This window comes from Haliotis asinina, chromosome 7 (genome assembly GCF_037392515.1).
Source record: "Haliotis asinina isolate JCU_RB_2024 chromosome 7, JCU_Hal_asi_v2, whole genome shotgun sequence".
Classification (NCBI taxonomy): domain Eukaryota; kingdom Metazoa; phylum Mollusca; class Gastropoda; order Lepetellida; family Haliotidae; genus Haliotis; species Haliotis asinina.
In genome coordinates, this window is record NC_090286.1 from 63729957 (window position 1) to 63753858 (window position 23902).

Genomic DNA, 23902 nt, shown 5'->3' on the forward strand with positions numbered 1-23902 from the left:
AGGCAACTACCAATGTACCAAGTGCAACTGCAGATAAAGATCTCCAAGCATTTGAACTAAGACTTGGATCCATTCATACAGAAATGTCCTTCCTGGGTTGTATTGGTCACCTTATGTTGGGTTCTGGACTTTGTGAGGGCTTGGAGACTGTGTATGCTTCACACATGATGACAGGTAAAACTGTTTCCCGAGTCATCAAGGGCGCCTTTCTTGTGGACACAGCTCTCAATGCACTTTGAATATCCTTGAATTTGCAACTGTGATAAAGATATTGATTCAGAACATACTCATCAGAATAGATGGTGCAGCACAAAGGACGTGACCACCAACGATCTCAAACATGAAGTATATCTATTCAAACAGCTTCAAGGAGGCATATTATTAACTGAGGACATTTGTCAAGACATTGTCCTAAAGAGAGTAAGGACTAGGCTGGATGAGTGCAAGACACATCCAAGTTATGGCTGCAATACACAGAGGTGATGGACATTTTGCGAAGGTTCATAAAGGCTGAAAGAACTGGTAATTCTTGAATCTCTCAGGGAAATGATTCCTTACTTTGCAGCTTCTGGACATTCCCTTTATGCCAAGTCGAGTCGTTTGTATCTCCAAAAGATGTTAGCTTTGGAAAATACTCATGAAGAAGTCTACAGAGATTTCAAGAGAGGACTCCATGTTGTTCGTCGTAGCGACCGTTTGTGGGCTGGCTTGCCAACAGACCATTGTGTTTGATGGATATGAAGCTGGACCAACAATAAAGGATATAGCTCGCTTTAAACGCGGGGATTCTGTAATCGATGTTAAGTGTGAAAAGAACCTGTTACTCAATTCTAAAAAGGAAGACTTTCTGGCCAACCAATCGAACAAACAGAGGTTCATCAATATCCTTGGTGCAGCCTTAGAGGAACAGGGATGTAGAGTGAAACGCGCACGTAGTGATGCAGACCTAGAAATAGTCGTGACAGCTGTGGAACTTGCAAAGGAACACATAACTGTTGCAATTGGTGAGGACACAGACCTGCTGGTACTTCTATGCTACCACGGTAGTTTATCAGAAGATTCATCAGAAATGTGCTATATGACAGAGGCAAAGAGTAACATTAAAAAGAAAAGGAAGGTCTGGAAAATAAAGGAAACAAAGCGGAAGGTAGGGGAAGTCATCGGCAGTAACGTCTTGTTCATCCACGCTTTTACAGGATGCGACACTACAAGTAGAGTGTTTGGAATTTGAAAATCGTCGACTATGAAAGAACTGGTCTCTGATATTTCCTTTCGTCAACAGGCATCTGTATTCAGTGTGGCTACAGAGAGAGAAGATGTCATAAATGCTGGTGAAAGAGTTTTCGTGAAATTGTTCAATGATGACACAGACACATGTCCGCTTTTGCGAAAAAGTGGCAGCATATTCAACATTCGCCGAGCCGAAACAATTGCCTCCAACTGCAGGTACAAGAAAATATCAATACAGCGTGTCTACTATCAAGTTCAGGAGTGGATGGGACAGAGACCGTCGGACATGTTGCCTGAGAACTGGGGATGGGAACTACGAAATGGTCGTCTATATCCCATTCTCACAGATCTGCCACCAGCTCCCGAGCACCTGCTTAGAATTATCAGATGTAACTGTAAGACTGACAGCGGCTCACCACGGTGCAGCAGTAGGAAACATGGACTGGAAAGCTCTTCAGGATGTGGTGAATGTAGGGGAGTCAGCTGCAGCAACTCAGTGTTGAAAATGACATCTAATATAATATTAGAATCACACGATGCATCCCTACTGGCTTCATATCATCATATGAGGTGTGTTTAAAAACATGTAATTCCGTTCACTTACTACATCCCGTCTCATCAAAGTTTATGTGACGTAACTGTACCGACTACATTTGCTGACAATCTTATTATACTAATTTATATTCGCGTAACAGAGTAAATACGGTAAATACTTACACAAATGTTTAGTTCATAATGTCTAGTGTTCAACATACACGTAAAATGAAATGACGACTGGAAATCCTTCGGTAATAGACACAGGGTTCAGCCCGCTGTTATATGTATTTATGACCTCGTGCGTTATAAACAGAATTCTACCATGACTTCAGTAAATACTGGATTGTGATTTGGCAATCAACGTCATTCAGTGGTATATAATCACGTTATATACCTCTGATTTTCCAACACATTATGTATTTGTATAAAATTTGGATAACGCAGTTATGGTAGAATGGAGATAAACGTTTTGCGCTGGAAAATCAGAGGTTTATAACAAAATTATGATAGCTCTTGGCCGACCGAGGTAGTCTCCCTGTATATTCGGGTCTATGCCGGGGCCTACCTGAGACATGAACCTATAAGCAGCAGGTGATGTGTTTGGCAGCCGTTTCGTGACATTACGACTACATATTATGCTGTAAACTATTCGTTGGAACAATTAGCTTTTGATTTGGCTTTAAAAGCTAAACACAAGTGCGTCCTTTCCTCTGTAGCTCCCGGACTGGCAAAGTTCAAAAGAGGGTATTTGACCAACCAAGATGTTTACGATGGGGTATGGAAGTGATTTGATATTGCCCTTGAACTATCAGATAGCCCAAATCCTGGATTTACCCACCTGAAGTATATGTTTACGAGATGTGTAAAGCGGGCCTGGTCTGATGCAGGGTTAGCTTCCCACGAAAGAGGAAGGGATTTAGCTTTCCTTCATTGAATGTTCCAGGGGAATGTTTCAGCAACTACAGCGGATGGTACAGTCTACAGTCACACGAATGCTCCCTCCACAGAACTTTACACGTCTCTTCTTGCTGTTGTTTGGACAATCGAAGGCCTCAATAATTAAACTTCCAAAACGTTTTGTGGCACGCATCCAATCATCAGTGACAAAGCTTACGTCTGATTCAATTCTTTTTTTTCTTACTGGTAGCATATGTTCTTGTCGAATGAATATTTAAATAGCTACTGAAATGCTTGGGGCAGACTGGATCTTCCCTTACATATATGGAAAGGTTTTCTGGCTTTTATTTGTAAGAAAACCGACAGTTTGTTTCTTTTAGTGTCTGCATAAGATAATTCGTGTCACTTCTTGTATCAGCATTAACCAGTTTAGTCCTGTTTAAGGTAATGGTTCAACACTGACCATTTGTTTCGTTTCTTTGAATCGATAAACCTTGTATCGTTTCTGGTAAGACCTTTGACGATTTATATCATTATTTGATTTGAAAGGAGCATTACGTCATTTCTTGACAGTATTGAGCATTCTCTTCGTTTCTCTTCATTTTTATGAACGTAGATCATCTTAATTATTCAGGAAGCGTGATACCGGGTACCGATCACTCTTCACTAGTCGCCAGAATGTTCAGGAAACATGACCACTCTTGTCCGTGTACCGATCACACTTGTCGTCCCTAAACACTTCGTCTAGTCGTCAGGATGTTCAACAGATTGTAAGACGAGAGAAGGATGTACTACTTATTTCATTTCACGTGGTGCCAGAATGTTCAGGAAACATGACCACTCTTGTCCGTGTACCCATCACGCTTGTCGTCCCTAAACACTTAGTCTAGTCGTCAGGATGTTGAACAGATTGCAAGACGAGAGCAGGATGTACAACTTATTTCATTTCACGTGGTGCCAGAATGTTCAGGAAACATGACCACTCTTGTCCGTGTACTCATCACGCTTGTCGTCCCTAAACACTTCGTCTAGTCGTCAGGATGTTGAACAGAGTGTAAGCCGAGAGAAGGATGTACTACTTATTTCATTTCACGTGGTGCCAGAATGTTCAGGAAACATGACCACTCTTGTCCGTGTACCCATCACGCTTGTCGTCCCTAAACACTTAGTCTAGTCGTCAGGAATTTGAACAGAGTGTAAGACGAGAGCAGGATGTACTACTTATTTCATTTCACGTGGTGCCAGAATGTTCAGGAAACATGACCACTCTTGTCCGTGTACCCATCACGCTTGTCGTCCCTAAACACTTAGTCTAGTCGTCAGGATGTTGAACAGAGTGTAAGACGAGAGCAGGATGTACTACTTATTTCATTTCACGTGGTGCCAGAATGTTCAGGAAACATGACCACTCTTGTCCGTGTACCCATCACGCTTGTCGTCCCTAAACACTTAGTCTAGTCGTCAGGATGTTGAACAGATTGTAAGACGAGAGCAGGATGTACTACTTATTTCATTTCACGTGGTGCCAGAATGTTCAGGAAACATGACCACTCTTGTCCGTGTACCCATCACGCTTGTCGTCCCTAAACACTTCGTCTAGTCGTCAGGATGTTGAACAGAGTGTAAGACGAGAGAAGGATGTACTACTTATTTCATTTCACGTGGTGCCAGAATGTTCAGGAAACATGACCACTCTTGTCCGTGTACCCATCACGCTTGTCGTCCCTAAACACTTCGTCTAGTCGTCAGGATGTTGAACAGAGTGTAAGACGAGAGAAGGATGTACTACTTATTTCATTTCACGTGGTGCCAGAATGTTCAGGAAACATGACCACTCTTGTCCGTGTACCCATCACGCTTGTCGTCCCTAAACACTTAGTCTAGTCGTCAGGATGTTGAACAGAGTGTAAGACGAGAGAAGGATGTACTACTTATTTCATTTCACGTGGTGCCAGAATGTTCAGGAAACATGACCATTCTTGTCCGTGTACCCATCACGCTTGTCGTCCCTAAACACTTAGTCTAGTCGTCAGGATGTTGAACAGAGTGTAAGCCGAGAGAAGGATGTACTACTTATTTCATTTCACGTGGTGCCAGAATGTTCAGGAAACATGACCACTCTTGTCCGTGTACCCATCACGCTTGTCGTCCCTAAACACTTAGTCTAGTCGTCAGGATGTTGAACAGATTGTAAGACGAGAGCAGGATGTACTACTTATTTCATTTCACGTGGTGCCAGAATGTTCAGGAAACATGACCACTCTTGTCCGTGTACCCATCACGCTTGTCGTCCCTAAACACTTCGTCTAGTCGTCAGGATGTTCAACAGATTGTAAGACGAGAGAAGGATGTACTACTTATTTCATTTCACGTGGTGCCAGAATGTTCAGGAAACATGACCACTCTTGTCCGAGTACCCATCACGCTTGTCGTCCCTAAACACTTAGTCTAGTCGTCAGGATGTTGAACAGAGTGTAAGCCGAGAGAAGGATGTACTACTTATTTCATTTCACGTGGTGCCAGAATGTTCAGGAAACATGACCACTCTTGTCCGAGTACCCATCACGCTTGTCGTCCCTAAACACTTCGTCTAGTCGTCAGGATGTTGAACAGAGTGTAAGACGAGAGAAGGATGTACTACTTATTTCATTTCACGTGGTGCCAGAATGTTCAGGAAACATGACCACTCTTGTCCGTGTACCCATCACGCTTGTCGTCCCTAAACACTTAGTCTAGTCGTCAGGATGTTGAACAGAGTGTAAGACGAGAGCAGGATGTACTACTTATTTCATTTCACGTGGTGCCAGAATGTTCAGGAAACATGACCACTCTTGTCCGTGTACCCATCACGCTTGTCGTCCCTAAACACTTAGTCTAGTCGTCAGGATGTTGAACAGAGTGTAAGCCGAGAGAAGGATGTACTACTTATTTCATTTCACGTGGTGCCAGAATGTTCAGGAAACATGACCACTCTTGTCCGTGTACCCATCACGCTTGTCGTCCCTAAACACTTAGTCTAGTCGTCAGGATGTTGAACAGATTGTAAGACGAGAGAAGGATGTACTACTTATTTCATTTCACGTGGTGCCAGAATGTTCAGGAAACATGACCACTCTTGTCCGTGTACCCATCACGCTTGTCGTCCCTAAACACTTAGTCTAGTCGTCAGGATGTTCAACAGATTGTAAGACGAGAGCAGGATGTACTACTTATTTCATTTCACGTGGTGCCAGAATGTTCAGGAAACATGACCACTCTTGTCCGTGTACCCATCACGCTTGTCGTCCCTAAACACTTAGTCTAGTCGTCAGGATGTTGAACAGAGTGTAAGACGAGAGCAGGATGTACTACTTATTTCATTTCACGTGGTGCCAGAATGTTCAGGAAACATGACCACTCTTGTCCGTGTACCCATCACGCTTGTCGTCCCTAAACACTTCGTCTAGTCGTCAGGATGTTCAACAGATTGTAAGACGAGAGAAGGATGTACTACTTATTTCATTTCACGTGGTGCCAGAATGTTCAGGAAACATGACCACTCTTGTCCGAGTACTCATCACGCCTGTCGTCCCTAAACACTTCGTCTAGTCGTCAGGATGTTGAACAGAGTGTAAGACGAGAGCAGGATGTACTACTTATTTCATTTCACGTGGTGCCAGAATGTTCAGGAAACATGACCACTCTTGTCCGTGTACCCATCACGCTTGTCGTCCCTAAACACTTCGTCTAGTCGTCAGGGTGTTCAACAGGGTGTAAGACGAGAGCAGGAGGTACTACTTATTTCATTTCACGTGGTGCCAGAACAGTTTCTTGGTAGATAAACCAAATACATGTATACATATTTACTGTGTTAATAGTTCTGGTATATGAACGCGGTGAAACACATCGGCTGTAGTCTGTAACAAGATTCATTCATGTTTCAAATACACGGACGACCGAACCGTCTTCAGCAAGTTTGGACCTCAAACATGCTGGAATCAAATCGACGTCATTGCTTTAACCATTCAATTGCCCCTTGCAGCATATGAGTCATGTAGCGACGGGTCTATGTCATAACAAGTAAAGCTTACGCATGGATGCACTCAGTATATTCCAGTGGGTAACTAGGCCACCCCCCGCCTATACTAACTTAAGTACAACGGACGGTGTTTTCGGCATGCCCACAGAGCTATTAATAGCCGGTGTATATCGCACAATTACTCAATATGACTTTAAGGAAACATACATTGCATTCTAACGACTGTTCAACCTTGGGTAAGTTGCATATTTACTCATAGAATACCTTATGATCTTTATGTCCAAACGGGCAATCGTTTGGAACCAGTGCTGGTAACACTCTACAATACGGCTGTTGTGTACTCTGTTATGACAGATACAAGCACAACGCAGGGAGGCTATGAGGCTTTCAGAAACTCGCTTTCGAAATCTTTTTGACACCAACAATATTGATTTATTGCATGATAACTGGATATATTGACCAACTAAACGGAGTCATATAAGGTTGTTTTGTTTGAAGACTTCAATGCTTCTTTTATACTGTTAGCACGGGACGAGTGATTGTGATTTGTAATTCAGTACGACTATAAACGAGTATGAAAACAAGCTCTTTAAACTTAAGGCTTGCAAAAAGACGCAGAAATACGAAGGCGCAGTTAAAGGTGGATACCACTGTTTTCTGACTCTGAGTCAACACTGAATTATCACATGGCTGCTACTGGAAAAACCCGGGTCACGTATTGAAAAGATGCCCTCGTTGAATACTGAGCCTCACATGCGTAGCTAATTAAAACACCGCTCACTTGCTTTTTACCCATGTACGTATTTGTGTATATTGCTGGTAATATAATGTAAATATGGATTCGTTTTTGTGTGTTTGATATCATCTTTTCGTAATTCCGTGTAGAATGCCTTGAGTACACATATTTATGGTTTCATCTAAAGATGTTTTGTTCAAAACGCTGTACATACGGCGAACCCAATGTCAGATGACTCTACGTATTGAAAAAAACCCCTGATGTTGAAACCCGGGTAATAATTCAATGTTGAAGAAGTACCCGCCTGGCACCTTTTCAACGCGGCTGTGTTTTCAATCTTGCACCGGCGCGGCTGCGAAGTTTCAACGCCAAGAGGCTATGTGAACAGGACACTGGTATCAAAATTATTATTTATGATTCATAAACAGCTGCTTATCAGGTCGCGCAGTGGACTTTGCTTTCATGTAGATTGCGTATACTGGTTGATGATTCATGTCCAGTGTGCTCATGTATAATGAATAGCAATTGTTGTTTTCTATAACAATCATCTCATCTTTTGCAATTACTGTTTTATAGTTAGCCAACTCTTCTCAGATGATATACAGTGTTCTTCACAGCAACATGTTTGGTAATTGTATCAGTTATTAGTGCTGCTAGAAGCATCGTACCTTGCAGACACGTGATCAGTGTTCAACATTGACACTGTTGCCCATTGCCAAAATATACGTTACTGGGAAGGATTCATTAGGCAGGTCAACATCTGCCTAATTCACCTGAATCCATGGAATATCAGTAACCAACTGCATTTGATCGTTCTTTGAGTTTGTCATTATTGTAGTTTTCCGTGTATTAATATAGAAGAAAACAACACATTCTGCTTCAGTTCGGGAGTAATCGTGTGATTCGTTCTCAGATAAGACTGCAAGTACCGTGTACTCTGACACCATCTGCAGGACATAATATTAACACCTAGATAACCTCTGATTTCTGAACGGAAGTGATCAACAAGGCTTAACACGTCCCGTGATGCTATACACTTGTTCTTGGGGGACACCAGCACCCACCAATCAGAACCGTCTTCCGATCGGCAAGGGGATTCCCCTAGTTCTCCAACACTTTCACATAACTTTAAAGACAGGGACCCGGTTGAATGGTCATTCCTATTCTGGGAAAGGGGGCTGTTTGTTCTTATACAGATCTTCAAACTCTGTGTAGGCGTATGCAAAGTTTTATTATGAAATGGCGAAAATTCGTCTGTTCGTTATAGTTTTAATGACTTTGGTTTCCTCCTATCTATATCTCGGTGGCTGGGCAACTTCGTAATTGAAAGTTTGTTTGCTTGTCATGCTTGACCTGGGCTCAAATCTTCACACGGCTACAACAGATCTAGAGCGCATGCGGCACCTAGTGTGTATGTGATTAACTAGTTATTGCCAGGTTCCTAGTGTGTATGTGGTTAACTAGTTATGCCCGGGTCACTAGTGTGTATGTGGTTAACTAGTTATACCCAGGTTCTTAGAGTGTATGTGGTTAACTAGTTATACCCAGGTTCCTAGTGTGTATGTGGGTAACTAGTTACGCCCAGGCCACTAGTGTGTATGTGGTTAACTAGTTATTGTCAGTTTCCTAGAGTGCATGTGGTTAACTACTTAATTCCAGGTTCCTAGTGTGTATGTGGTTAACTAGTTATACCCAGGTTCCTAGTGTGTATGTGGGTAACTAGTTATTATCAGCTTCGTAGAGTGTATGTGGTTAACTAGTTCTACCCGTGCACCTAGTGTGTATGCGGTTAACTAGTTATCCAAGGTTCTTAGAATGCATGTGGTTAACTAGTTATACCCGGGCACCTAGTGTGTATGTGGTTAACTAGTTATGCCCGGGTCACTAGTGTGTATGTGGGTAACTAGTTATCCCAGGTTCTTAGAGTGTATGTGGTTAACTAGTTATACCCAGGTTCCTAGAGTGTATGTGGGTAACTAGTTATGCCCAGGCCACAAGTGTGTATGTGGTTAACTAGTTATTGTCAGTTTCCTAGAGTGCATGTGGTTAACTAGTTAATTCCAGGTTCCTAGTGTGTATGTGGTTAACTAGTTATACCCAGGTTCCTAGTGTGTATGTGGTTAACTAGTTATTATCAGCTTCGTAGAGTGTATGTGGTTAACTAGTTACACCCGTGCACCTAGTGTGTAAGTGGTTAACTAGTTATGTCCGGGCCACTAGTGTGTATGTGGTTAACTAGTTATCCTAGGTTCTTAGAGTGTATGTGGTTAACTAGTTATACCCGTGCACCTAGTGTGTATGTGGTTAACTAGTTATCCTAGGTTCTTAGAATGCATGTGGTTAACTAGTTATACCCGGGCACCTAGTGTGTATGTGGTTAACTAGTTATCCTAGGTTCTTAGAATGCATGTGGTTAACTAGTTATACCCGGGCACCTAGTGTGTATGTGGTTAACTAGTTATGCCCAGGTTCCTAGAGTTTATTTGATCAACTAGTTATGTCTGGGTCCCCCGAGTGTATGTGGTTAGCTAGTAATGGTTGGGTTCGATTCCCCACATGGCTACAGTGTGTGAAGCCATTGTCTGGGGTTCCCGCCGTGATGTTACTGCAATATTTCGAAAAGCAGCGTGATACTAAAGTGACTCATTCCTTTAATCTGACATTACATCTCAAGTCATCAGAAGGCCAGGTCTGATGATCAGATCGTGTCTGACTTATCGTCATTGTCGTCATTTGTATAATCACTGCTGTTGTACTCAACTTATATTCCAACTCTGTACGGCCATGGTGCTACTTCTGTACTAACTTTGCATTAAGTTGTTGTGAACGTATTCCCACTTAACGTGGGACTCAACTCTTCTCACAACACTTTCATCAATGCTTCAAACAAACACGTTTCTTTCACTGCCGTCTGAGGTATAGTATTGTATACCTAGGCTGACAGTCTGTCTCACAGTTCCTTAACTACATTACTTTCCCTGCTGACTAGCCCTCCCTGAAATGTAGTCTGCCTCACAGTCCCTGAATCACATTATTTTCCCTGCTGACTAGCCCTCCCTGAAATGTAGTCTGCCTCACAGTCCCTGAATCACATTACTTTCCCTACTAACTAGCCCTCCCTGAAATGTAGTCTGTCTCACAGTTTCTTAACCACATTACTTTCCCTACTAACTAGCCCTCCCTGAAATGTAGTCTGCCTCACAGTTTCTTAACCACATTACTTTCCCTACTGACTAGCCCTCCCTGAAATGTAGTCTGCCTCACAGTCCCTGAATCACATTACTTTCCCTACTGACTAGCCCTCCCTGAAATGTAGTCTGCCTCACAGTCCCTGAATCACATCACTTTCCCTACTGACTAGCCCTCCCTGAAATGTAGTCTGCCTCACAGTCCCTGAATCACATTACTTTCCCTACTGACTAGCCCTCCCTGAAATGTAGTCTGCCTCACAGTCCCTGAATCACATTAAATTCCCTACTCCCTAGCCCTCCCTGAAATGTAGTCTGCCTCACAGTCCCTGAATCACATTACTTTCCCTACTGACTAGCCCTCCCTGAAATGTAGTCTGCCTCACAGTCCTTGAATCACATTATTTTCCCTACTCCCTAGCCCTCCCTGAAATGTAGTCTGTCTCTAAGTTTCTTAACCGCATTACTTTCCCTACTGACTAGCCCTCCCTGAAATGTAGTCTGCCTCACAGTCCCTGAATCACATTACTTTCCCTACTGACTAGCCCTCCCTGAAATGTAGTCTGCCTCACAGTCCCTGAATCACATTACTTTCCCTACTGACTAGCCCTCCCTGAAATGTAGTCTGCCTCACAGTCCCTGAATCACATTACTTTCCCTACTCCCTAGCCCTCCCTGAAATGTAGTCTCCCTCACAGTCCCTGAATCACATTACTTTCCCTACTGACTAGCCCTCCCTGAAATGTAGTCTGCCTCACAGTCCCTGAATCACATTACTTTCCCTACTGACTAGCCCTCCCTGAAATGTAGTCTGCCTCACAGTCCCTGAATCACATTACTTTCCCTACTGACTAGCCCTCCCTGAAATGTAGTCTGCCTCACAGTCCCTGAATCACATTACTTTCCCTACTGACTAGCCCTCCCTGAAATGTAGTCTGCCTCACAGTCCCTGAATCACATTACTTTCCCTACTGACTAGCCCTCCCTGCAATGTAGTCTGCCCCACAGTCTCTGAATCACATCACTTTCCCTACTGACTAGCCCTCCCTGAAATGTAGTCTGTCTCACAGTCCCTGAATCACATTACTTTCCCTACTCCCTAGCCCTCCCTGCAATGTAGTCTACCTCACAGTCTCTGAATCACATTACTTTCCCTACTGACTAGCCCTCCCTGAAATGTAGTCTGCCTCACAGTCCCTGAACCACATTACTTTCCCTACTCCCTAGCCCTCCCTGAAATGTAGTCTCCCTCACAGTCCCTGAATCACATTACTTTCCCTACTGACTAGCCCTCCCTGAAATGTAGTCTGCCTCACAGTCCTTGAATCACATTATTTTCCCTACTCCCTAGCCCTCCCTGAAATGTAGTCTGTCTCTAAGTTTCTTAACCGCATTACTTTCCCTACTGACTAGCCCTCCCTGAAATGTAGTCTGCCTCACAGTCCCTGAATCACATTACTTTCCCTACTGACTAGCCCTCCCTGAAATGTAGTCTACCTCACAGTCCCTGAATCACATTACTTTCCCTACTGACTAGCCCTCCCTGAAATGTAGTCTGCCTCACAGTCCTTGAATCACATTATTTTCCCTACTCCCTAGCCCTCCCTGAAATGTAGTCTGTCTCTAAGTTTCTAAACCGCATTACTTTCCCTACTGACTAGCCCTCCCTGAAATGTACTCTGCCTCACAGTCCCTGAATCACATTACTTTCCCTACTCCCTAGCCCTCCCTGAAATGTAGTCTGCCTCACAGTCCCTGAATCACATTACTTTCCCTACTGACTAGCCCTCCCTGAAATGTAGTCTGCCTCACAGTCCCTGAATCACATTACTTTCCCTACTGACTAGCCCTCCCTGAAATGTAGTCTGCCTCACAGTCCCTGAATCACATTACTTTCCCTACTCCCTAGCCCTCCCTGAAATGTAGTCTCCCTCACAGTCCCTGAATCACATTACTTTCCCTACTGACTAGCCCTCCCTGAAATGTAGTCTGCCTCACAGTCCCTGAATCACATTACTTTCCCTACTGACTAGCCCTCCCTGAAATGTAGTCTGCCTCACAGTCCCTGAATCACATTACTTTCCCTACTGACTAGCCCTCCCTGAAATGTAGTCTGCCTCACAGTCCCTGAATCACATTACTTTCCCTACTCCCTAGCCCTCCCTGAAATGTGGTCTGCCTCACAGTCCCTGTATCACATTACTTTCCCTACTGACTAGCCCTCCCTGCAATGTAGTCTGCCTCACAGTCTCTGAATCACATTACTTTCCCTACTCCCTAGCCCTCCCTGAAATGTAGTCTCTAAGTTTCTTAACCGCATTACTTTCCCTACTGACTAGCCCTCCCTGAAATGTAGTCTGCCTCACAGTCCCTGAATCACATTACTTTCCCTACTGACTAGCCCTCCCTGCAATGTAGTCTGCCTCACAGTCCCTGAATCACATTACTTTCCCTACTGACTAGCCCTCCCTGAAATGTAGTCTGCCTCACAGTCCCTGAATCACATTACTTTCCCTACTCCCTAGCCCTCCCTGAAATGTTGTCTGCCTCACAGTCCCTGAATCACATTACTTTCCCTACTGACTAGCCCTCCCTGAAATGTAGTCTGTCTCTAAGTTTCTTAACCGCATTACTTTCCCTACTGACTAGCCCTCCCTGAAATGTAGTCTGCCTCACAGTCCCTGAATCACATTACTTTCCCTACTGACTAGCCCTCCCTGAAATGTAGTCTGCCTCACAGTCCCTGAATCACATTACTTTCCCTACTGACTAGCCCTCCCTGAAATGTAGTCAGCCTCACAGTCCCTGAATCACATCACTTTCCCTACTGACTAGCCCTCCCTGAAATGTAGTCTGTCTCACAGTCCCTGAATCACATTACTTTCCCTACTGACTAGCCCTCCCTGAAATGTAGTCAGTCTCACAGTCCCAACTGTAATGCGGTTAAGGGACTGTGAGACAAACTACATTGCAGGGAATGCTGTGATCATCAGCAGGGAAATTAATGTGATTCAGGGACTGTGAGACAGACTACATTGCAGGGAAGGCTAGTCAGTAGAGAATGTAATGTGGTTAAGGGACTGTGAGACAGATTACATTTCAGGAACAATCGGTCGTGTGACCCCTTGTAACCAATAGCGTTCTTAAAGAAACAATCAGTCTACCTACCTCATCAAAGTGCAGGTGTACGGTGTTGTGAGGGGGAAGTATGGGAGGGGCTGACAGGATTACGTGCACGTCAGCTTATTCCACGTCTCGCTCTGTTTCACAGCCTGTATACCTTACAGACCATTTAACTGCTGTTAGAGTGAGTGTTTACTAATAGAAACATTTTATCTATATTCATTTACTTTAAAGAAAGTGTGAGCTAAACAAAAATACGTGAAGAAATAAGAAACAAAATAACTTGGCTGGTGCACACGTGTCATATAAGAGTCAATATGAAGGTCCCGCTCGTAGTTGATCCTTGAGGGATCTATCCTATTTATAGCATTTAGGGAAATTGTCAACGTCACACTGTAATTTGTAAATACGTTACAACACGGGGATTGTTTGTAGTCAGGACAAACCATTTAGACGTGGTGTACATAGTCACGGTAGGTATCTATCCAGTGTCCATGTTTGTTTCTCAACCTGTAGTAATGGAGATAGGCCATCTTGGTCAAAAACTGTTTGATTTGACTTCCAACAAGGTCATAGCAGATATTTACAATTCTGACGCATCAGTAATGAGGAGTAAGATGTAATGTTGAGTTTCCAGCATACTTTCGAGATATACGTTTATGTTATCATGATGCTTTCAATCAAAACGTCCAGAAGCCCTGTTGTAAGCGTTGGATTCATTTCATTGCCCATAACAGCACAATACTCTGGTGGCTGATTCGGGTCAAGTATTTACGTGTATATAGAATGCCGAAGGCCAGATGGCTCAAGTTTTCTAAAGCTATAGACACAGTATTATTTGATATGTTGCAGCAATTACAAACAGAGAAAAGTATATCCAGCTTTCGACCCATTTTATTAATTATCATGTGTTAAATGAAAGAAACAAAGATGAATTTTTGTGAATCGTTTACACATGTCCCCTCTGGCAATAATAAAAATGCAACATATGTCATATTTGGGATTTCACTTTCTTGGTAAAGTACAAATTCTAGTACTTCTTTTCGGTTGAGTCCCATCCGGGATTCGAACCCGCACCCTCAGAGTCAGGCACCTAATCGCCAGCACACAAAGTCAGCCGCCTAGCCCGCTCAGCCACCGCGACTTCCACGCGGGCTAGGCATCGTGCAATAATAATAAAAATGAAAATAAAAATAATAGTAGCTGCTTTTACTATCGTCTCCGCCAAGCCTGTGGCTTTGACCCCGAGGTCCATCCATGGTACGACCCTGAACATGTCCAGGGCATCCTGGATAATGATGCTTTCAAACTTCTCTGGAATGGGCCAATATACAGCCTGAGACGAATTCCAGCCAACAAACCTGATCTTGTCCTTTTTGATAAAACTAATGAAATTATTTATATCATAGAATTTTCTATCCCTTTTGACAGCAATGTGATTGGCAAGATTCAGGAAAAGCATGATAAATATGCGGACCTCGCCTTTGAAATGTCTCGCTCGCATCCCAAGTACACAGTCGTCATTCTCCCCATTGTTCTCGGTGCCCTTTGTTTGGTACCTCCTGATCTCTTGGAGCAGATCAGGAGAGTGCCCGGGTTCTCCACCGGGAGCACAGCTGTTCTGACAATCTGGGTAATGCAGACGGATGCAGTGTTGGGGAGCCTTCATATTCTCCGGAATGTTCTTGGTGGGTTCGATTAGGCAGTGTTTCCTGGGAGACGTCCCATTCGCTGTCTGGGCTGCGTGTAGAGGGGGCGAGGGCCCTGAGCTGATGATGAGCTTTACCAGCCTGATTGTGCCAGGATCACCCAAACCCTCTCTGTTGCATTTCAATTCTAATCTGTAAAACATAATAATAATAAACTGAGGGCTTCGTTTTTGCTGCTCAGGACCAGTCACAGTCGTCATTCTCCCCATTGTTCTCGGTGCCCTTTGTTTGGTACCTCCTGATCTCTTGGCGCAGATCAGGAGAGTGCCCGGGTTCTCCACCGGGAGCACAGCTCTTCTGACAATCTGGGTAATGCAGACGGATGCAGTGTTGGGGAGCCTTCATATTCTCCGGAATGTTCTTGATGGATTCGACTAGACAGTGTTTCTTGGGAGACGTCCCATTCGCTGTCTGGGCTGCGTGTAGAGGGTGCGAGGGCCCTGAGCTGATGATGAGCTTTACCAGCCTGACTGTGCCAGGATCACCCGAACCCTCTCTGCTGCATTCTATCCTTATCTGTAAAACATAATAATAATGACGATACTATTAATGATATGATTCTTGCTTATATGTGTACGTCATTCGCCATGTGCATTGAGTTAATTTGGTGACTAAATGGTGGCTTTTGGGGGCCATGTTGGTTTGAAGGTTTTGGTCATGCGTGTTCGTAGTTTTCACAGCACCTGTCTGTAAAATCGTCTTCTCTGAAAGTCTGAGCACAAAAGTTCGTCCTCTTTGACCCCTTCCCGCGCAGACAAGATGGCGAGTGGGACGTCTGATACTTCTTTCTATTCCAACCGACAGCCGGCGTAGCGCAAATGGGTTGCGCAGCATAGAGAAAATGACCAGTCTTTATACATGCGAGCGAATCGAGCAAAGGTTGGCAACGTACCTACTCGCTTCGTTTCGAAAAATATTTTTCATGTCAACATAAAATATCGCCTCCATCAAAAGTATTCACTGGGTTGTGCTCTCACATTTCCAACCCCATGTTGAACAATTACTCACGTGAAATACTTTTTATTCAACATTTTAAGCGCAACTCGTGGTATGTCAGACCGTTCTTCGCCCCCATTCCCCCTTCCAGCTTCCGGTTCAACGGAGTGAAGGAACAGGAGGGTATTCTACATGGAATACTTACAGTTACCTCCCCTTCTTCATTCGCCCATTGCGTGAGAAGAGTTTTTATGTAGAATATATGTTACAAAAATAGCAAGGACAGATAAAGCAAATAAGCTCCAACGGGTTCATGATACAATTAGGCACTAAGGTATGTCTTTCGAATTTCTGCTTATTCTTGTTCCGTCACTCCGTTCAACCGGAAGCTGGCAGGGATCGAAGAACGATCTGAATACCACGAGTGGCGCTTAAAATGATGAATAAAACATATTTCACGTGAGTAATTACTAAACACGGGGTACGAGATGTGAGAGCACAGCCAAATGAGGAAATAGAAGTGTACTTTTGATGGTGGCGATATATTATTTTGACATGAAAAATATTTTTCGATCCGAAGCGAGGAAAATACGTTGCCAAATTTTGCTCGCTTCCCTCGCATTTAACAAAACTTGCCACATTCTCTATGCTGCGCAACCCCATTTGCGCTACAGTTACCTGTGAGTGAAGCTTCCGCAACACTACCGCCTATTGTGAGAAGCGCGATGTTACTAGCAACAAATCCGGATAATCTCTCAAGTCGGTGCTTGTAATGCAAGTTTCACATTTCATGAGCGACTTCAGTATATTAGTCAACATTTTTTCAGAATCTTGTCAATCACATAAGTGTCAAAAGGGTTAATGATTCAAGGACATGTGATTTATTGAGACGTAGTGTCAGGGACACTTTTAGAATTTCGGACCAACTCCTTTCCGAGGATGCAACTTTCAGGGCCATGACGTACGTTCTGTGCTGGTTTTCACACCAAGTTAAATCTGTTTCAAAGGAACACTGGGTATTCTCTTGCACTGAAGTGTCATATATTTACTTAGTCGGCGTTTCTATTGGCGTCCTCTAAGTTCACTGAAAACAAAAACGAAAATGTTTTATGCCAACCAGACACTACTGTGTCTAAGTTTTTGAAAGGCTTTTAGAAGTTGGACGAATATGAATACCTGACACGTTTTGTGGATAACAACTGTTATAGTTTCTATCATAGGTGTCATGGATTCCTATCCCACTGCGTCGGGAAACACGTGCATTTCACAAAGGTTGTATTTCTTTGTAATTCAAAATCTGATTTGGTTGACACATGTCAACAGTGCATGTACACATGTATCCCAGCTGCCTAGATCGATGCTCAAGTTGGTGGTCCGGTCTAGACTCGACTCTTTACAGACCGACACCACATAGCTGGAGAATTGCTGAGTGTGGCGTAAAAGTAAAGTCAGTCACTCATGTCAGTGTGTATCGCGATCATTGCCCCATGAACATGTCTAGAACTGGTAACTCTGTCTGTGTAATGTCGGAACATTGCTCCCACGTATTCTGAACGTCAAACCCAAAGATGTGTAACATAACGTTATCAGAGACATCCACGTTCGTATCTTTACTTCAGACTTGTGGAAACGAATGTTGCAAACATACAGTCACGAACCCATATGAATTTACGAACCCCATATGAGGTTATTATTATCGATCACTGCTAAAGATTGACATGGTTTTTCACCACTATTTTCCAGGTTCCTGGACAAGGCGAATACTGGGGTGACTGTACTGGTAACAATATCCAAGATGGGCGCGTATGTATTTCACTGAGATATCCTGCTGTCGGAATTATGATGTATATGTATTAGGAAGAGGCATCGTACACTCTGTCAAGAAGCATTATTTGAAGTAATATTCACTGAAGAACTATTCAGGGGTGGAGGAGGATTTTCGTTCATAATGTAACAATTCACGAGCTATTGCTGAAGTTCACAATAATTATACGTTTCTACACCGAAACGTCGAATCTATTTGCAACAAAGACGCTGTCTATTTATAAAGTGTTCCGCTTCACCTTAAACTCCACCGAGGGAAGTGAATGCAGAATCAGATGGAGGCTTGGTTTCTGAGTTGGACGTGCAATCTGGAGATGGATGTCATCATATCGTTGCTTTGAAAGGAAGACAGGATGCTAAATATAATTTAACATTTATTTGTGGATTTTCAGCAAGACGTCAAAGCCTAAGGTACGATTTCGATCACGCCTATTGCAACACAACAGTCCTCACAATTTTGACTACGTACCTCTTACCATTGCGGATGCAAGTGGCCAATCAGAACAAACGTCATGCAAATGGGTCTCCCAAGATGTAGGACAGGGAGAAGAGGAAGGTAGTTACACATGCTCTTGTGTAAAATTCACTTTTTGTTTTGATAAATAATGTGCCTGGAGAGATACATAATGTGCCTCGAAGTGTATAAATGCAGTTTAACGTAGGATAAGATATGCAATGGGGGTTTCATTCACTCTCATAACCTGATCATATCTCTTAACCTCAGCCAATTGTGTACATAGTACCCTCACCATGCTCTATGTTGTAAAAAAGACATCCCATTTACTTCTAGATTCTCTGTACCCACCGAGTACACACAGCATCATCTCAGAGACGGACATATTGTCTGACACTGAAGATGAACCTGCCTTTGTCGCACAACCTGGCGGACATTTTGTAAATGCAAAAACAATGAATACCCGAGATCAGAGAGGCCACCAAGTGAGAGCACGGCACATTCACCCGAACAGTAAGTGCAGACTGCAGGTCTTAAAGACAAAAGTACAGTAGGGAATATATATTAATGTTTGGGAAAGCGTAGCTGATACAGACAGATTCCCGCGACTCAAACTTGGAGTCGAAATGTTTAAATTAGGTATTTGAACAATACTCATTTCATTTGCATGATTATTAATTCATACATGAATGCATGATGCCATTTAGAAGGTGGACAAATGTAACACATATTACATTTAGATCACACTTTCTCGGTAAAATACAGATTCTAGCGTTTTGTATGGGTCCATCCCCATCCGGAATGCACAGTATTAATACTGGTGTTATGCGTGCATGTCTCATAGCAGTTTTTGAGTTTATGTGGTGTTGATATTGTCAATCCAGTGAGTGTCAGTCTTGTGACTTAGAATAGATACTGAAATTAACGTTTAATGTATGCTATATTTTATTCGTGAATTATCCATAACCCCGTTTCCGATAATCCTTCTATACTATCTTTCAGACCAAGCCATGGGCGAGTTGAGTTCCCAGAAACTTATCTCATTATGGCAGAAACCCAAGTTCCAAGAGGAAATAAAAAAATGCATTTTGTCTCAGAAAATCCACAAACTCAAAACACAAACTAAAATGGCTGAAATGTCTAACTTTCTTGTGCTGGACGACGAACACATCAGGAGAGCTGTCTTGACCTGTCTCCGACAGTTTGTGTATGCCTGTGAAGACAATGTCAGTGTTGAAGAAATTGCCTCAATCGAAGAGAACGTCTGGAAATGTCTGCTCCAGCACCAAGACCACGTGTTTGACCTTGGAATCCTCAACCTCATGCTGTTCAGTTGCCTGTTATGTAACCCTGACAGGTCGGAACCAACTGTGACGAAACTCAGTGAGATATCAGCAACCAGAAAGGACAGCACTGAAGACTTAATCAAGGAAAAGAGGAGCACAGCAACACACGATCTCCTCAAAGCAATCCTCCGTTACCATGAAGTGTTTCCCAAACGTTTACGTCGAAAGAGTGGCTTGGTCTTCGGCAGTGAAGTCAAGAATGCCTTTGATATCAATAAACAGGAATCTTTAACCCTGGTGAAAAAAGCACACTTCTGTGACAAATTCACACATCTCTTCTCTTTGTTGAAACAGGTATATAGTTTTACTTCGAAACCAAAGAGCAGACTAGAAACAGAAAGTCTGAATGAATTCACATATTAATAGTTATTTTAAATTTTCAAATGATGTATAAATGTTAATATTAAGGACCATGGTTTTACACTTGGATTGTAAAATTCATAATTAAGCTTTCTTTTTCAAGACGATGGTGTCTGGCTGCGAAAAGTCTCTGTCATACATGAAGTTCATTCGTTCTACACTGCTTGGGGGACGGTGTCCCCGTGAGAACCAGGTTGTGAGAATGCTGCTGGTGACTGGATGCGTTCATTCCTTGTCCACGGCTTTCAATACAGGTAGCGTTTGTCTGTGTGTCGTTCAGGCACACCCATTTCTGGTGTCCCCCCGCCGAGATAATGGTGGAATATTGCTAAAAGCGGCGTAAAGCCCAACTCACTCACTCACTCCATGAGCGCTTCCAACCATTGTTACTATGATTATCTGTGAGCTAGGAAACGACAACATACATCATCCAAACCAAGCCTGAAGGTGCCTAAACCACCAAAATATATGTGTGGTGGGTTTTCTCTGTATGTAAAACATCGTCTGGTCTTAGAAGAGACTGCTGTTATATTGCAGTTTATTGATATACACAGCAGTTGCACGCATCTAAAGGCACTTTGTTAGGGGCGGGCACCGCTGCGGATCTCCAAACTGCTGTGGCGCCGAATGCAACGCCCCACAGCTATGACCTATGTATCAGGTTACATCATCCCGGTATAGGCCATAAACAATCGACTGCACACCGCAGGTACCCAAGTTAGAAAACCACACTCGGGATCTATCCTGACGCTGTGTCATCACTTTCAGCTTTTATGCAGGCATGCTTGATTTAACCAAACACAGTGAAACAGGATTTCGAGGTATATGTTTGCTGAACCAGTGACGCAGACACATGAAAGACGGAGATACTTATGTGTCTAAGGCAGTCTAACATACACTGTTAGATCATGCTTTAGAACACCCAGTGACGTGTGTCTTTTGATCTGTTCCCCTTGTTTTAGGTGACGTCGAAATTGGCGATTTGAAAGAAAGTTGGAAGACCGACCTGACTGAGCTCATCACGAGAACAATAGAAAACTTGAGAACATCGTCTGGACCAGCGCTGCTGTCCTGTATCCGTGGCCCGAACAGCAAAGCGTGTCGAGAAAACCGATTTCGCTGTCTCATCCAGGAAACATTGCCTCTGCTGTGGCATCCAGGAATGTCAGTCAGGAAGGAAATACGGGTCATACACGAACGTTGTGATGAGGTTATGCTTCCGGAAATAGTTCTGCAGGAGATTGAGAGAGGCCAGGCTTATGCTGGATTACATATTGATGATGAAACCAGTGAAAGCAGTCCTCAATTCCGAACCTGTAAAGGACGTATGGGTACACAGAAGGTCCTCATTCACGCGCATAAACCCAACTTTAACCAGTTTTATTGTACTGACCTTTACAAATACATTGATCAAAGGATGCGAGACAGAATGCACAATTTTGACATGTTGCGCAAACTCAAGAGTCATCCGAACCTGGTGGAGTTGTTCGCCTACAACGTGACATCAGTTCCTCTGTACTACATCGTAGAAGACTGCCAGCAGAGGACACTTCAGCATTATGTTCTACAACGAAGGATGAGTATCGACTGGCTGACAGACCTTGAACTGTGCGACTTTCTTATGGAAATCACATCTGGACTAAAGGCGCTGCACCAGCAGAAGGTTCTGTTACGTGATCTGACCCTGAATAACATGTTCCTTGTTGGAAACACAGTGAAAATAGGAGATCTTAGTGTGGCTTGTAGCCTTGTGTCAGATGATTCTGTTGTAAGAGGTGTGTAGATTTTATTTGTTTTACTTTTCATATATGTATATTGTGTTTCTTTAGACAATATAGAGTTAATTGAGTTAATCTTTGTTCATGAAGAAATAGTGCTTGGAGTATCAAATGCGGTGCACCAGATCGGTGTCAACTCTTTTCATCCTTTTCAAGATCAACGCGTACGTCAATATGTTTTGCATCATGTAGATTTCTACCCTGGAGAGATTCCAACCCGGTGGACATGCCATGAGGCGTTGCTAGATGGAACGTTTTCTCCCCAGTCAGACATCTGGGCCCTGGGCCTCGCCATCTACTGTCTGTGGACCCATGGCTGTGACCCTTTCACAGAATACTACAACAAGAGCACCGAGGAAATCATGCGGATGGTAATGAGCATATGTGTATGACTTTACAAAACGAAAGTGTTTCATGCGCGTACTTCAGTCACGTGCAGTTCAGTGAAAGGCATCTTGGAAAAAAACCCCTCTTGGCATAAAGAATAACTCCATGGTTCATGAAGCAAGTACAACTATTGAAAAGCGTCAATCGATATGTTTACATAATTGAAGATTGCACCTGTTTTGTTCAGCAGTTCAACAAGAGTTTTAGATAGCAGCTGTAAGACGAGATTACGTTACAGACATATACATATAGAGTCCAAATCAATCATGGGGCAAGTGCTGACTCAAAGTAAATTTCACCTAAACTTTGGGGATAAGTATATTTAATTACTTATTTTGCCTGTCGTCCCTACTTGGTTCTGCAGAGTTAAAAACCCAATGTTCAAAAAGGGTAACACACACGAATACACCCACTGGTTGCATGAGACTGCCATATCCTCAGGATCTGTAGAACCCTTTAGGTTGCACTAACCTAACTCTCATAGCCTCTGGATTTGTAGAACACTTGAGGTTGCACTAACCTAACTCTCATATCCTCTGGATTTGTAGAACCCTTAAGCTTGAGTTTGCACTAACCTAACTTTCATATCCTCTGGATTTGTAGAACCCTTGAGTTTGCACTAACCTAACTCTCATATCCTCTGGATCTGTAGAATCCCTGGCGTTGCACAAATTTAATTACTTATTTTGCCTGTCGTCCCTGCTTGGTTCTGCAGAGATAAAAACCCAATGTTCTGAAAGGGTAACACACACGAATACACCCACTGGTTGCACGAGACTGCCATATCCTCAGGATCTGTAGAACCCTTTAGGTTGCACTAACCTAACTCTCATAGCCTCTGGATTTGTAGAACACTTGAGGTTGCACTAACCTAACTCTCATAGCCTCTGGATTTGTAGAACACTTGAGGTTGCACTAACCTAACTCTCATATCCTCTGGATCTGTAGAACTTTTGAGGCTGCACTAACCTAACTTTCATATCCTTTGGATTTATAGAACCCTTGAGTTTGCGCTAACCTAACTCTCATATCCTCTGGATCTGTAGAATCCCTGGCGTTGCACAAATTTAATTACTTATTTTGCCTGTCGTTCCTACTTGGTTCTGCAGAGTTAAAAACCCAATGTTCTAAAAGGGTAACACACACGAATACACCCACTGGTTGCACGAGACTGCCATATCCTCAGGATCTGTAGAACCCTTTAGGTTGCACTAACCTAACTCTCATAGCCTCTGGATTTGTAGAACACTTGAGGTTGCACTAACCTAACTCTCATATCCTCTGGATTTGTAGAACCCTTAAGCTTGAGTTTGCACTAACCTAACTTTCATATCCTCTGGATTTGTAGAACCCTTGAGTTTGCACTAACCTAACTCTCA

The 23902-nt window shown here is 43.2% G+C and overlaps 1 protein-coding gene across 2 annotated transcripts in view; it reads left to right on the forward strand.

Annotated features, from left to right (window-relative positions):
• Positions 1–6751: 6751 nt before the first annotated feature.
• The window catches only part of LOC137291508 (uncharacterized), a 28509-nt gene continuing 11358 nt past the window's right edge, over positions 6752–23902 (forward strand). Inside the window, exons 1-8 of one of the 2 annotated variants that reach the window (XM_067822868.1) lie at positions 6752–6918; positions 18118–18177; positions 18591–18754; positions 18989–19165; positions 19655–20292; positions 20462–20612; positions 21321–22133; positions 22329–22507. In XM_067822868.1, the coding sequence (XP_067678969.1) occupies positions 18170–18177; positions 18591–18754; positions 18989–19165; positions 19655–20292; positions 20462–20612; positions 21321–22133; positions 22329–22507 (2130 nt within the window). In that variant the 5' untranslated portion in view covers positions 6752–6918; positions 18118–18169. Of the gene's footprint in view, positions 6919–14125; positions 14203–18117; positions 18178–18590; positions 18755–18988; positions 19166–19654; positions 20293–20461; positions 20613–21320; positions 22134–22328; positions 22508–23902 lie in introns of those variants that run through there. The other variant, XM_067822869.1, reaches the window with a different exon arrangement.